Raw genomic sequence first — 15247 nt, 5'->3', positions numbered from 1 at the left:
TAAATTATTGGCTAACATAGGAAGTAGGAATGACAGCATTTCAGTGAAATGTACTGTATAGTTAGGACCATTGAAAGGTAAATAGTAGGTCAAAATTTACTTACTGTCATCACCAAAAACAATCTGAGAATGATAAGAAAAGGCATATTTCTGCATTCGCATATGCATTTCTGAGAATATGTTATGCATAATCACCAACATTTCCACACTTAACTCTCCTCTTCCCAGCATCCAAGGGGGCCCAGGACCGTATTCTGATGTTAAGAAAGTTAATCCTCCATGTATTCTGATCCTCTCCTCTTAATTTTTTTATTCTAAGTATTATCTCTAGCCCCACTTGCCCATCTGACTTATTTCTCTTCACAGAAGCTTAATGTAAGGTAAACGTCACTCACAACAGTTAGACACAATGAGTTTTATTACAGGAAAAAAAGTTAAGCTAAATAGTACTTCCCAAAGAGTGCTCCATGAGAAGTTATTAATTATGGTGAAAACAAACTGTGCCTATAAGCAAACTAGATCGAAAACAAAACAAAACAAAAAAACCCTCCAATTAAACACAATTTCACGTGTTTCCAACTTAAGAATGTATACAAAACCTTTCACATGCTAAAGTGAATTGTGATGTCTAAGGGAGATCTAGAATAAGCGGTATCAACAAATTCACTGAATTTTTCTTTTTTCAGTTAAGCTCCAATGATCACATTCTGAAATTACTGTTCTCATGGAGGCCACAGAACCCAGTTTGGATACTACTGCAGGAAAAGGAGTAAGCATAATGTGATATTTGTTACAACCGCCTTTTAATAAGATGGACATTTCCACATGGACGGCAGATATAGGTAACTTACGATGGTATCAATGCATTGATCATTCCAAGGCAAATTCATATCATTTGTGTTCCACAGAGGGAGTAGTGAAATTTGTGCTAGAAGCATCCTACTTTTCTCATCAAAGTTCATTTTTTTCAGAAAAGATGAACTATTTCACTCTTCATTCTTACAGAAGAATTTTGCTTACCAAACCCCAGAACTATCTTTACAATGTGCTTTAATTTAAAAATTTAAAAAAAAATCAAATTGAATAAATTTAAAGTTTTAAAAATTCTTAATTTAATTATAGATATAGTAGAGGCACTTTGAAAAAAATTCCGAAAATATAGAAGCATGTAAAATTAAAAGCAAAGTTTTCTCAATCTCACAACACAATTCTATTCATAGGTCTATGTTCAAGAGAATTAAAAACACGGTCACACAAAAAATTTTATGCAAGTGAACAGCAGTATTTCAAACAATAGAAACAAGGGGCTAGCACATACAATGGTAGTTAAGGCACGTGATTCCTACATGGTTTGTGGGGACACGTTTAAGAGAGAGAATCTGAGGTGTGGGGACATACTCTGAGCAAACACCACCTGCTCTTTTGGGGTTTGGCAGAACCTTGTAACTTGTCTTTCGCTGACCTTGGCTGCAGACAGAGCAAGGGTGGAAATTACTAGGGGCGTTCCAACAGACACATCTGATGGACTTCAAGAAACATCTTGACCCCAATTAGTAAAATCTAATCCCTGCTCTGCATTTGAAAGGTTCTTTAGACTTCTCTGGGTGTGGTGGTACACTCCTTATAGAGAAGTTCTTTAGCTCCTTCCCCATACCTAACAGCTAGTTCTCTGCATTAGAAAAGAAGATGAGATCTTCTCTTGATGGGATTATCACCAAGGGATACACCTGGCCTGGTATAACTAAGCTCTCATAGATTTGTTAATTACTTCTTATTGTCTGTAACCAGGCAACCCATCTACGAAGTATCATGAAACATACATGTGTAATGTCTCCTTGTACTATAAATAAAGACGTCCAGTTCCTCTGGGTGGCACAAGTTGCTTGGGCTACCTAGGCTCAGGCTGCCTGTGTCCATTTCTATTCTATCCCTTTGTCTCATTCTTTCTAATTCCCAGGTCCTGGCAAGATGGAGGGCTTTCTCTTTCTCATCCTTTCTCTTCCTCACCAGCAGCCCCCTGATCATGATTCAGCCAGACCCAAGCCCTGGGGCAGATGCCGACAATGGATGAACTCGGTTTGAGTCCTGAACCTGGAAGCTTGAAAATCATGTTGGGCGTGCCCAAAATCCCAGCAAGAAAATGGAGGAGAAGAGATTGTAGGGTGGCCATCCCTTCTAGGGTAATTTCTCACTTTCCCTCTCTCTCTCTCTCTCTCTCTTTCCAAAGAGTGCATGTGCACTATGGCAAAACCCTAAAGAACAAAAAGAAGTAGGAAAAAAAGTCCATTCACTCTGAACTAACATAATATATTATTGTCACTGTAATATAGTATGTACTCTAAAATAAGGAATGATGTTCTGATACATACTATGACATGGATAGAATTTAAAAACAATATACTGTGTGAAAGAAGGCATAAAAGACAATATATTATTGCATTATCCCATTTATGTAAAATACTCCAAATAGGAAAATCCACAGAGGCAGAAAGCCGATGAGTGGTCGCTGGGGTATGCAGGGAGATAGCAATGGGGAGTAATTTCTAGGAGATACAGGGTTTCTTGTTGATGTGATGGAATGTTCTGGAATTAGATATTAGATTAAATAGTTTCACAATCCTGGGAATATATACTAAAATCTCCTGTACTTATAACATGGTTAAGTGTATGTAAAGTGTAAGTAATATATTTTAGTTTTGGTTCTGTCTTTTTTTTTTTAATTTTGCTATAGGGCATGTGCATTAGCAAGAGAGAGGCACAGACAGAGAAAGCGGGGAAGGAAAGAGAAATTACCCCCCGGGGGCATGACAATGCTGCAGTCCTGTCTTCTCCATTCTCCTCTTGGGATTTTGAGCATGGGTACGCACATGCCCAGAGTGATTTTTAAGCCTCCTTAAACTGTGAATCCACTATATAGGGTCTAGATGCTTTAACTTCCTTGCACCTGCAGGCCCAATTTTTAATGTTAAAAAAAACTTCACTCATATAGTTAGAATCTCTAAAGTACCTGTTATGTGCCAGCACAGTTATAAATGTTTTAGTGCATTAACTCATTCAATTACCAAAATAATTTCATTAGACATCTTTTACAAGTATGGAATTATCAGATTGAATCATTTGCCCTAAGTCATCTTTTTTGTTTGTGTGTGTGTGTGTTTTGTTTTGTTTTTGCTATAGGGCGAGTGTGTTTGCCAGAGAGCAGAGAGACAGAGACAGAAAGCAAGAAATCACTCCCCCGGGGGGATGGCCACTCCACAATCCCTTCTCCTCCACTCTCCTCTCAGGATCTTGGGCACGCATGTACATGCGCCTGAAGTGAGTTTAAGCCACCAGGTCTGGGACTCTAACCATGGTTGGCTACATGAGAGTCCAGTGACATAGCCATTATGCCAACTGCTGGTCCCAGAGTTGAGTTTTTAAAACCAGGAAGTCAGGACTTTCCTGTACATACCAGGTGTGCCTGTGATCTGGACTGGCTGAGACCGGCAGTGGATTTTGGGATGAGACCGGCAGTGGATTTTGGGATAAGGACCCTACTGGGAGTGCTGTCTCTCTGATTTTTCCTCTTTGTCCCTTTCATGGAAGAATAAAACTTTAAAAAAAAAAAAATTTAAAGGTTCCACTAAGTCAGGGTGAATTCAATGTGAAGCTAAGCAGGCATTACATGGGAGCCTACCCTATTATGAATTAACCCTTGGGCTGAAGATCTTCCTTAGAGAAACTAAGTAAGGCTAATTTCTTTAATCTTGTGCAAAGAAAGTTCTAGTAGGTCACAGAGTGTTCCAGGAACAGAATCTAGAATTGGAGATACATGTGGGAGACTTTGGAATGTAGACTCTGAGGATATAATCATTGGCTTGATTTGGCTTTTAGCCTCCGATGTCTGTAATTTCATGAATTTAGAACTATTCATACTATTAATATCATTAGCATGGTCTCAAAACCATGCTCAAATGTTTAATACAGTGACGCTTCAGAACTACTGAATTCCATAAAGGAGGTGACTACTCTGTGAAGAAATATTTTCCTTATTAACTTTTTCTAAATCTGTTGAATATGAATGTTATAATAGTCTTTTAAGTCTTGTGCTATTTAAGTCAGAAAGAGAGGAAGTGACAGAGAGAGAGAGAGAGAGAGAAAGAGAGAAAAAGAGGAGAAAAGAATGAAAAAGAAGCAAAAACAAAGGAAGAGAAGGGCTCCAAAGGAAAGAGAAAGAAAAGGAAAGAAAATCCATTTCTCTAAAATATGTTTCCTAATTCTTTTTCAAAATACTGGACTACAGACTGTATTTCAGAAAACAGTTTATTTTATTAATCATAAATAAGGCCTAAAAACCAAAGGGGGGGGGAGAACAATTACTGAAGCATACTCTTTTTAATTCTAGTAAGCAGTACAGATGGTCTAGCACACAGAGACATGGAGATTTAAAGAACATGCTGGCTTTATAAACATAAGGTATCAGAGATTCCAGTTCAAAGGGACAGATTATGAGCCTTAGAGATGGGAGAGAAGTTCTGAGACTTTTCTCAGGCTGTACTCCATGAGCTAGTAATACCAGTTTCTGCAGTAATGCAGGAATGATTGCAAAATGGTCAGGTTCTATAAACATACTGGCAAAGCCTAACTTCACATTTAAGAGAACAATATTTTTTTAAAAAATAATAAAAACTAATCTTTAAAAACAAACCTTTACTTCTTCTGTGTATGGAAAGGAGGAAATCAGCTTACCTGTATCAAACCCCACACTTGGCACTATGTCCACTGTTCCATGAAAGGCTCCAGCCCATGCTGAGGTAGCAGTGGTGACTGTAGTCGGGTCTGTCTTTGCGACGTCACACTGAGGAGCAGGAATCCTGGCCGCACGCATGGACGGCATCAGCAGGGGCCCATAGGATGGATCCAGGGCAGAGCCAGCAGAAGGATGGTGGTGGTGATGGTGGTGGTGGTGGCGGTGGTGCATGTGGGCATGGGGATGGTGGTGCCGCATGTACACGTCATGCACGTGGCTGTAAGATGGGCTCACCTGAGATGCCAAAGGATAGTGCCAGGACTCAGACACAGCAGGGGCAGGGGCTGGGCCAGTCTGATGCAGACCGTGTCCTGGCCAGGGGCTGGGTTCAGCGGTAGAAAAGGTGCCAGGAGGTGCAGGGACCTGAAAATCAGGATGAACTCCCCCTAGACAGGGTGCAGGTGGGGGCTGGTAAGAGCTGGTCCAAAAGGAAGTTGGGAAACCACTCCGCTGACTTGAGAGAGCTGAGCTGTCTGAGAAGACGGAAAAAAAAAAAAAAAAATTTACATAAGATTCAGTTCTGGGATAGACTTGCCTTTACTTGTTCAATAATATTTTACAAGTAGGAGAGTCTGCATGCCCTCTTTTTCTCCCTACACAGGGCTGAAATGACACCGGGGTGGCCTCTGGGTTCCTGTGCACAATTCAAGCACTGAATGGCCTCTCCCTATCTGCTCTCCTAGCTGATGCTGTCACAGCCTGTCCTAGTCTGCAATTTGGGGATTTTAAAGCTCCATTTCCTCCTGGTGTCTTGCTATCATGTGGTCTGACAAAAGGTCAAAATTATGCAAAAAAATGTTTTTTACTATAGCTGGAAATTATGTAGTTGGAAATGATCATTTTTACCAATGTCTTTTAATGTAAAAATACTTTTCATTCAAATAAGACATTTTAAGGCCAAAAGTAATGAATGGAAGTAAGACCACACTTAATTATGCTCATCACCTCCCACTTTCCATTAAGAATAATATATCCCAAACTTAATATTTTTCTTCTTCTTTTTCTTTTTGTTTTTCCTCTAGAGATCTAGGAATCTCTGGACTGAGAATAAGAGTGGTTAACATTTAATGATAGCAATTGAATGTGTAATACAAGACCAGTGGCTTTTTATGGTTGATCTCATAGGATCCTCATCCCAACTCTATAAGAGTTATTGCTATTATGACCATTTTAGAGAGAAAGAAATCCAGCAGGTAGAACCTTGACAAGACCTTGAAGCCAGGTAACCAGCCTCAATGGCCAAAGGGTGGTACTCTTCATCATGTGCCACAAGAGGGCACAATTGTAACTATTATACAACCTGAACATCTACCGCTCCCTGAGTTTTCTGTGGAAACCTTGAGTGGAAGAGATTCAAATAGAGGTAGTGATTTAAGGAAGCATTTGGGAAGAGAGAAATATCGAAGAATAGCATATGGAGATAAGTAAGGAAGGAAAAGGAAGAACCCTTCCCTAAATCTGCATCTGTTCTGTTTCTCTGCTCAAGCATCCTAACACATTTACAGGTGGCCTATAATGTACCAAGCATTATGAGATCACAGATGACAAGCGAGACAACACTTTTAGCCCCAATATGGAGAAAGAAAATTAAATAAACTGATATGTATGATGAACACATGGTACTTAAGTGTTCTTTTTGTTTGTTTGTATTTTTTTTTTGAGAGAGAGAGTTTTGTTATAGGGCGTGTGCGCTTGCCGGAAAGATGAGAGACAGAGAGACAGAAAGTGAGAAATCACCCCCTCCCCGATGGGATGGCCACGCCGCAATCCCTCCCCTCCATTCTCCTCTCAGGATCTTGGACATGCATGCACAAACGCCCGGCGTGAGTTTAAGCCACCTGGTCCAGGACTTGAACCACGATTGACTACATAGGAGTTCAACAACATAGCCATTATGCTAACTGCTGGTCCTAGTACTTAAGTGTTCTTACAAGAAGACGCACCAGACAGAGCACCAAACCAGCCTACGAGAGTAATAATAACAAGGTTGAAGCTGAAAGGTCGAGTGGAGGTTAGCCCAGCAAAGAGAAAGGGGGAAGAACTGTAGTAAATGGAACATCATTTGACTAAAGGCCACATATTATATAAACACACACAACAACAACAACAGCAAGTAGCAGCAGTATTTGAGAGACAAAAAAAGCCAAAAAACAAAAAACAAAAAAAAGAGTTCAGTTCCTTCATCAAGCAGAAGGTGGTAACAAAAAAATAAAAAGAACCACAACAGTAATAAGGACCCACATGAGTGTGGCCTTAATGACCATGGTACTGAATGTGGACTCTGTCCTGAGGGGGGTTCCAGTGGGCGTAGAGTGATTTTAAGGTAGAAAGGGACATAAGGAGATCCGCGTTAGAAAGCTCACCTTCCCTACCGAGTACAGTCTGTTACCACGAGGTGTAACTAACTGAGGAAGCACTGAATCTACAGTCTCAGGCACCCAGCTTTGACGCCAGCTCCTACCCTTTCTCACTCCATGACCTCAAAAGGACCTGTTGATCTACCTGTGACTTAGTTTCTTCCACTGAAAAATAAAATATTTCAAATAATTTAATTCAGCTTCTTTTCTGGCTCAATACTTCCATTATTCTGTGAAGTATACTATTGATTAGTTCTAACTATAGATAAAAGACAAGGTTGCTAAAGACATTTTTAGCATGAATAATAAGATAATATTTTTATACTAAGTTCCACATAAAAGAACCTTACTCGATCTTTCTAGTGGAATGAAAGATACCCTAAGAGGCAGTCTGAATCAAAAGTATTCAAAAGTCTGACATATCTATGGTCTCACTTCATAAATTCCCACAACATAGTTCTTGTGCCTCAGGGAAAGCTTAAATAACCTGAAACACTACCACATCATTTGGGTAACATAATGAGGCTATGACTATGTGCTCTAAGATTTCCTCTCTCCAACATCCCTAAAGACTGTGGCACTAGCACCACAAACATTTCCATTCTCGAAAGGAATGAGAAGTTGACTGACTGACTTCTGGTCAGCCCCATACGTGAGCTATCATCACTCACCCCATTGATCTCATAGGCCAGTTACGTACTTTCACACCTAAGTCTCTTCCTCACAGTATTTCCATGGACCTCTAACCCTTGGGGGTACCTAGAAAATGATGTTCTTTAAGAAGCAGTGGATAGAAGTACATACTCTTCAAATCTTCGAACATTTCCAGCAAACTTTTTTTTTTTTTTTTAGGTTTTGCCATGTGCTTGCCAGAGGGAGACAGAGACAGCGAGAGAGAAAATGAAAACCAGAGGAAATGGTCATGCTGCAATCCCTTCTTCTCCATTTTCCTCTCAGGATTTTGAACACACATAGAGTATGATTTTCAAGCTGCCAGGACCAGGACACGAACCATGGTTGGCCATGTGGAAACCCATTGCCTTAATCATTATGCCACCTACTGGCCCCCTCCCAGTAAACTTTTTATCACATGACTTTGTAATGTCATAGTCACAATGATCAGAAAATAGAACTTAATTCAAACGTCCTGGGATTGGAGCAAATCTGTTTTATTTAAGAAGTATCTCTTTGACATATGAAAAGTATTGCTAATAACGAGAAGGAAAACAGTGTGAGGGGTGAGAAGAAAATTCAGTTTGCTTTACGTGATGGCCATTTATCGAATATTTCTGTCCTGATCAAAATGAAACCTTTCATGTTTAAAGTTGAAAACCCACACAAGGAGTTTACAGAGCTTCCTTCTATGACACAGCTGACCTCTGCTATCACCACCATGTCACTTTGTTTCCACAATTCTCTTCTTTGAGACCAACACTTCATTCTGCTCACAACGTCTATCTCCTGGTGGGACAAGAATCCCAATATGAGAACTGTTGAACAACATACCAGAAATATGAGCCAGAGAGTCAGTTCCCTTATTTAAATCCTCTATTAAAACATCAAAAAGTACAGAGAGCACATACATTTCCCTGAGTGTTTTACTTTCTCCTTATTTATATGTACATGAAACCAGTCTTATTTTATAGAGGCTTAAGCATTTTAGAAATGAACAAGTTCCTTACCAAAAATATTATTGTCCCACTTATGAAGTATTGCATTGTGATTAGTGAACACATTATCATTGGAGATAGAAATATATATTTAAAAATTCACTCCATAAAGATGAAACAAAACTTTAAAATGCCCCCAAGGAAAGATAAAATTAGAAGCAACTTAATATTTTCCCAGTTGGCATGTCTCCCGAGATTAATATAAAGTTTGCAGAGATTTATGCAGCCCTTTTCAGAAACACTGTTGCATTTTACAAGTAAGGGAAAAAATATTAAATAGAAAATATGTTTATGAAGAAGTCTGTATTTCAGAATCATGATTTGGTATCTTTCTTGTTTAAAAATAAATCTGATACAAAGAAACAGATGACATGCTTTGTTTCATGCCTGAGAACCAGGGTACTTATTTGATGTGTACGTACATTTTTTTCATTACATGACTCTTTGATTATGACTACTTAATCACAGCCATATTTACTGGATAAAAAGACATGAAAAAATGCATACTGACAATCCAACACACATGAAAAACCGAAGTATAATTTGATTCCTTTGGCATTAGGGATTAAAAAAATATTACACAAGCACGTTTATTTCTGAACACAAAAGAAAAATGACAAAATTGACACATTATCCAACACAACCTACCCAAAGACTACCCAGTAACCTCTGTATATCAGAAACACACATTAAGGACATAGAAGAATTTAACATGGAATACTAAGACTTTCCCTCAGTCTTATGATTGCCAAAATACTTTTTTATACATTCGTCCTACGTGTCTCTTTGGGAAAAAAAACAAAAAAAACAAAAAAAAACAAAGGGCTAAGGATTTACTATTTAATGTCATACGGTAAATGTGGGCGCCACAGAGACGAGAGTGGGGAAGAGACCCTAATAGGGTCTAGTAATGCTGCAGTCCCCCTTTCCTCCTCTCTCAGGATCCTGGGCAAGTACACGCAAACACCTGGTATATTTTTGTTTTTTCTTTTTTTTTCGAGGTTTGTTTTTGTTTTTGTTTTTTTGTTATAGGGCGCATGCGCTCACCAGACAGACAGAGAGAGACAGAGAGCGAGAAATCACCCCCCAGGGGGGTGGTCACGCCGGAATCCTTTCTCCTCCATTCTCCTCTCGGGATCTTGGGCACGCACGGACACACGCCCGGCGTGAGTTTTAAGCCACCAGGTCTGGGACATGAACCGCGGTCGACTACGTGGGACTCCAGCGACATAGCCATTACGCTAACTGCTGGTCCCTGTTTTTCAAGCTGCTGAGGCTGGTATTTGAATCAAATTCTGTCATGTGGGATATGGCTTTCTCCACACAGTGCTTAACCACTGCACTCGAGGGCTGGCCCAGGACAAACAGTTTAAAAAGAAAATTCAAAATTTGATTTAAAGCATTACAAATTTTATTACTGAATTTGAAGAAAAAAAAACCTATTAAATGGTAAAATGTAACAAAATGTCAGACCTTTATCTTAAGTCATCCCAAATATCTCCAGAAGACACATGCTTAGAATAAACATAGATGAAAAACATCAATGTTAAAAAGATAAATTTACCTTTTTATTAATCTCAGATTTAAAAAAAAAAAAATCTGCTCAATTTTTCACCTAAAAAGTTCTCGCTGTAACTTAATTCCCATTCTCTCGCTCTGTTTCACATGAAAATAAATTGTGAGGTCAGAGGTGAAATGATATGTGTGCCAACACCTTTGTCATTCAGAAATGATGTATTTCTATTATGTCCGAAGAGGCCCTTTAGCTACTTCATCTAGAGTTGCTAAGGACGGACTGAGAGTTGCCAAGATGAAGGCGGATGCCCGTCTTCCAGGGAGGTAGTGGGATGCACTAAATCAGGTCGTACATTCCCCCTCGACTCTCGAATCAGTCCAGACAGCTCAGGAAACAAGCCCTCCTTCTCTCTCTCCTTTCTGCTTTTCACACTTAGGACTCATTTTGAGAGGTCTTTCCTATCGGAATGAGTTGTCTAAAATAAACACAAGGTGGGTCAACCAACAGAGACTTTGTTTCTAACTATGACAAGAAGAAAAAAATCAGTAAGTTTTCTATTTGGCACAATTTTTAAGTCACCGTTGCATTTTACTATGTCTGGACTTCACTTCCCCTTTTCTTCTTTTATTTTTAGTTTTTGCCACAGGGTATGTGCTCTTACCAGAGAGAGACAGATAGACAGAGAGAGGGAAAGTGAAAAATTATCCCCCAAGGGGGACGACCAGGGCACCACCCACTATCCTCCATTCTCCTCTCAGGATTTCGGGCATATATGCATGCATGCCTCATGTATTTTTCAAGCCTCTGGGTCTGGGATTCAAATCACATGGTCAGTCATGTGGGATCCAGTGTCTTAACCCCCCCACCTGCTGGGTCCACACTTTCTGGAATAATACTTGGGCATGCAAATCAATGCATAGACATATTCAAAAACCAACGTTTCTATTTGAATGGGAATAAAGGGTCAAGCAGATTCATTCAGTTCTCTTGAATGAAAAGCTCTATTCAATCCCTGCTAGAATTTATAGTAAGATAAGAGGTAGCAGATGAAATGCTGCACTAAATATAGTACAAATATTTTCAGCTACTAATTGTTTCCTTAATAGCAGCAAAACACCAAAAAAAAGAACTTTCTTAGCTCTGTCAAGAATATACACACTCAGAACCAGCAGTTAGTGTAATGGCTATGTCGCTGGACTCCCATGTGGTCGACCGTGGTTCGAGTCCCGGACCTGGTGGCTTAAAACTCCCAGCGAGCACATGTGCGTGCATGCCCATGATCCCGAGAGGAGAATGGAGGAGAAGGGATTGCGGAGTGGCCATCCCCCCTGGGGGGTGATTTCTCGCTTTCTGTCTCTCTGTCTCTCTCTGTCTGTCTGGTGAGTGCATGCACCCTATAGCAAAAACCTCTCAAAAAAAAAAAAAGTAAGAATATAAAGTGACTAAGTATGGCCATTGTATCATTACTAGCTAACACACTATATCCTTTCTTTAGTTAAAGATTTACTGTGGAAATACATTCTGCAATCAAACAGAGTTTTGTTTTTGAAGAAATTTTTCTTTTCCTTTTTTTTCTTCTATAGTGCAAGTGCACTTACCAGAGAGACAGAGACAAAAAGAGAGAAAGTGAGACATTAACCCCTGGGATGAAGGCCAGGCCACAGTCTTTTCTCCTCCATTCTCCTCTAGGGGTTTTGAGCACACACCCACAAATGCCCAGCGTGACTTTCAAGCCACCTGAGCAAGAACTCAAACCATTATCAGTCATGTGGGAACCCAGCACCTTAACCACCACACCACCTGCTGGCCCCAAACATAGCTCTAAACCTGCTCATAGTTCTGTAGCACAGAAGTGTTATAATAGCAAAGTACTGTAATAACTTTGTGCCATAAACTAGATCCTTTTTCTGTTTTTGTTTTGTGTTTTGTTTTGTTTTGTATTGTTTTTGTAATAGGGTATGTGAACTCATAGGAGAGAGACAGACACAAAGAGATAAAGAAGGAAAGTGAGATATCACGCTCAGGAAGAATAGCCATGCCACAATCTTTTCTCCTCTATTCTTCTCTTGGAGTTCTGTGCACATGTGCACACACACCTGACATGATTTCCAAGCCACCAGGGCTGCGACTCAAACCATGAAGGTGGCTATGTGGAGTCCAGCAGCCTAAACCTCTAAACCAACTGTTGGCCCGAAACTAGACTCTACTTTAAAGACAGTAACGTCTTTTCACGGTATCACTGCACTGCCATTAACATCATCAATTGCTTTTAGTACTTACTGTACTCAAAACACTATTCTGTGCCAGAACCATCAACTTCCAGAACACAATGCTTTTCAATAAAGACTCAAGGTTGGTGTTCTGCGTGCCAAATAAATGGAAATTTAGTTAAAGGAAAGAGAATGGCATCTGACTTTTACGTAGCACCTTGAGATAAGCCTGTATTAAATTCTTCATATACATTAACAAGAAATCTTATAATAACGTTAGGACATGGGTATGAGGAAGTTGATATAAAATAAAAGAAATTTAAATTAATCCAAGATCACATTGCAACCAGAATGTAGTAGGTCCAGGGCTCGAATCCAAAATGAACAAACTCCAAAGACTGCATTTTCCGATCCTTTGTAGCTTGGACAATTAATATTAAATTCTCACTAGCTCTCTTCACTAGACATGTGAATCTCATTTTATTGAACCTCTTCCTTAAAATATTTTCTATATTCTAAATTATAGTTTGTGGCTTTCCTATGAATTCTGTCCAAGTTTTGTATATTTATCTAAAACTGACTGATTCACAACTTGAGAACACCATGCCCAAGGTCTGCTCACAGAAGTAAATAATACCTCTGAAATCACAGAGCTTTACAGAAGAAAAGATGTTAACAATTACTTAATTCAACCTCAGTATTTTATCAAATAAAAAATCATACCCAAAATTTTATACAACTTATTACCAAAAAAGTCTCTATTAAAGGTTTTATGTTGTTGTTGTTTGTTTTCTAAACCCAAGTGCATGGTATGAGTTTGGTGTTATTTAATTTATGCAGTCATTCAACTCAGATTTATTTCAGCTTTTCGACATAGAAATGCATTATCTTGGCCATCAGGGAAAATATTTGAAGATTTAGTGGGAGAGAAGTTGTGGAATTGTGATAGAGGTGGCCAAATCCCACAGGGCCAACAACATGGTTCAAGTCCTTGACACGGCAGCTTGAGAAGCATTCTGGGTACATGTACATGTGTGCTCAAAATCCCAAAACAGGGAGAAAGGGAAAAACATGGATTGCAACATGGTGATTTCCCATAGGGTGCTTTCTCATTTTCCTCTCCCCTCTCCCCACAAGCCTGTGAGTACACATATCCTCTGGCAAAATTTTTTCTCAAAAGGGAATGATGGAAATTGAAGAGCTTGCTGTGTTCTCCCAGCATACTCAGATAAACTTAAATAAAAAATTTTAAAACATTTGTTCTACTCCTATCACTTTTATTTCACTTTATTCACAGAAGCAGTTTTGCTTCTCACTAGTCATTCTAAGCTCAATCCATCTTCAGAGCCTTCTCAGGAGCTATTCACTCTGGGTGGAATTACTTTTCCCTCGGTACCATGTGATAAGTGCTTTTCTCAAATACCTGTGTCTTCCATTGAAATTTTAGCTATATGAGTGTAGAGTCTTGGGCTATCTTATTCACTGAGTCAGTCTCAGAACCTAGAATACTGCCCAACACATAATAAGAAATTAATATTTGCTGCATTAATGAAGGAGTAAAAGGAGAAATAATTTTGAGGACCAAATTTAAGATGATGTCATAGAAATTCTCATAATAGTTATTAAAACACTATCATTATTCACCATTTCTAAAATGTGACATCTGTTCAAGGGCCTTAAAGAATGTATCAGGCAGGGAACCAGCAGTTAGCATAATGGCTATGTCGCTGGACTCCCACGTAGTCGACCGCGGTTCGCGTCCTGTGGCTTAAAACTCACGCCGGGCGCATGTGCGTGCTTGCCCAGGATCCCGAGAGGAGAATGGAGGAGAAGGGATTGCGGCGTGACCATCCCCCCTGGGGGGTGATTTCTCGCTTTCTGTGTCTATGTCTCTCTCTGTCTGTCTGGTGAGTGCACGTGCCCTATAGCGAAAACCTCGTCCCATAAACAAAAAACCCCCCAAAAAAAAAAAAAAAAAAAAAAAGAATGTATCAGGCAAAATACAAGGGGAATGTTGAGTTGTTGTAGGGTTTTTGTACATACACAACATTCCATGAAAAACTATTCTGGCCATGATACTACATAGGCAATCACTCTCACACCAAGTTATTATCTTGGGTTCAAGATTACTCTGGGGGTGGGGGGATGATAACCAGAATACACAGGGAACTCAAGTGCCTTAATGTGAAAAAAAAAAAATGATTAACCCGATTAAAAGATGGGAAAATGAGCTGAACAAAAATCTCTCTTAAGGAAGACATACGAATAGCCAAAAAGCATATGAGGAAATGCTCAACATCCCTCATCATAAGGGATATGCAGATAAAAACCACAATGAGATACCACCTAACCCCTGTCAGAATGGCAAAGATTAAGAATATAAAAAGTGATAAGTGTTGGCAGGGATGTGGGTGAAAAGGGAACCCTCCTACACTGCTGGTGGGAATGTAAACTACTAGTTCAACCACTGTGGAGAACAATATGGAGGTTCCTCAAAGATCTACAAATAGAACGACCATTTGATCCAGCAATCCTACTTCTGGGTATTTTCCTGAAAGACAGGAGAACACTCAGTCAGAAAAGTGCTTGCACATCAATGTTTATTGCAGCATTATTCACAATCGCCAAGACATGGGACCAACCTAAACATCCACAAACTGATGAATGGATTGGAAAAGTGTGGTATATATACTCTATGGAATACT

At 39.5% G+C, this 15247-nt stretch overlaps 1 protein-coding gene across 3 annotated transcripts in view; it reads right to left on the bottom strand.

Annotated features, from left to right (window-relative positions):
* VGLL3 (vestigial like family member 3) overlaps positions 1 to 15247 on the bottom strand; it is a 48143-nt gene that overhangs the window by 16709 nt on the left and 16187 nt on the right. For all 3 annotated transcript variants that reach the window (XM_006155337.3, XM_006155338.3, XM_006155339.3), the window contains exon 3: positions 4729 to 5262. In XM_006155337.3, the coding sequence (XP_006155399.1) occupies positions 4729 to 5262 (534 nt within the window). The remainder of the gene's footprint in view (positions 1 to 4728; positions 5263 to 15247) is intronic.

Source organism: Tupaia chinensis, unplaced genomic scaffold (genome assembly GCF_000334495.1).
Source record: "Tupaia chinensis unplaced genomic scaffold, TupChi_1.0 Scaffold000448_1, whole genome shotgun sequence".
Taxonomy (NCBI): domain Eukaryota; kingdom Metazoa; phylum Chordata; class Mammalia; order Scandentia; family Tupaiidae; genus Tupaia; species Tupaia belangeri.
This window is presented reverse-complemented; position numbering and strand designations above follow the sequence as displayed.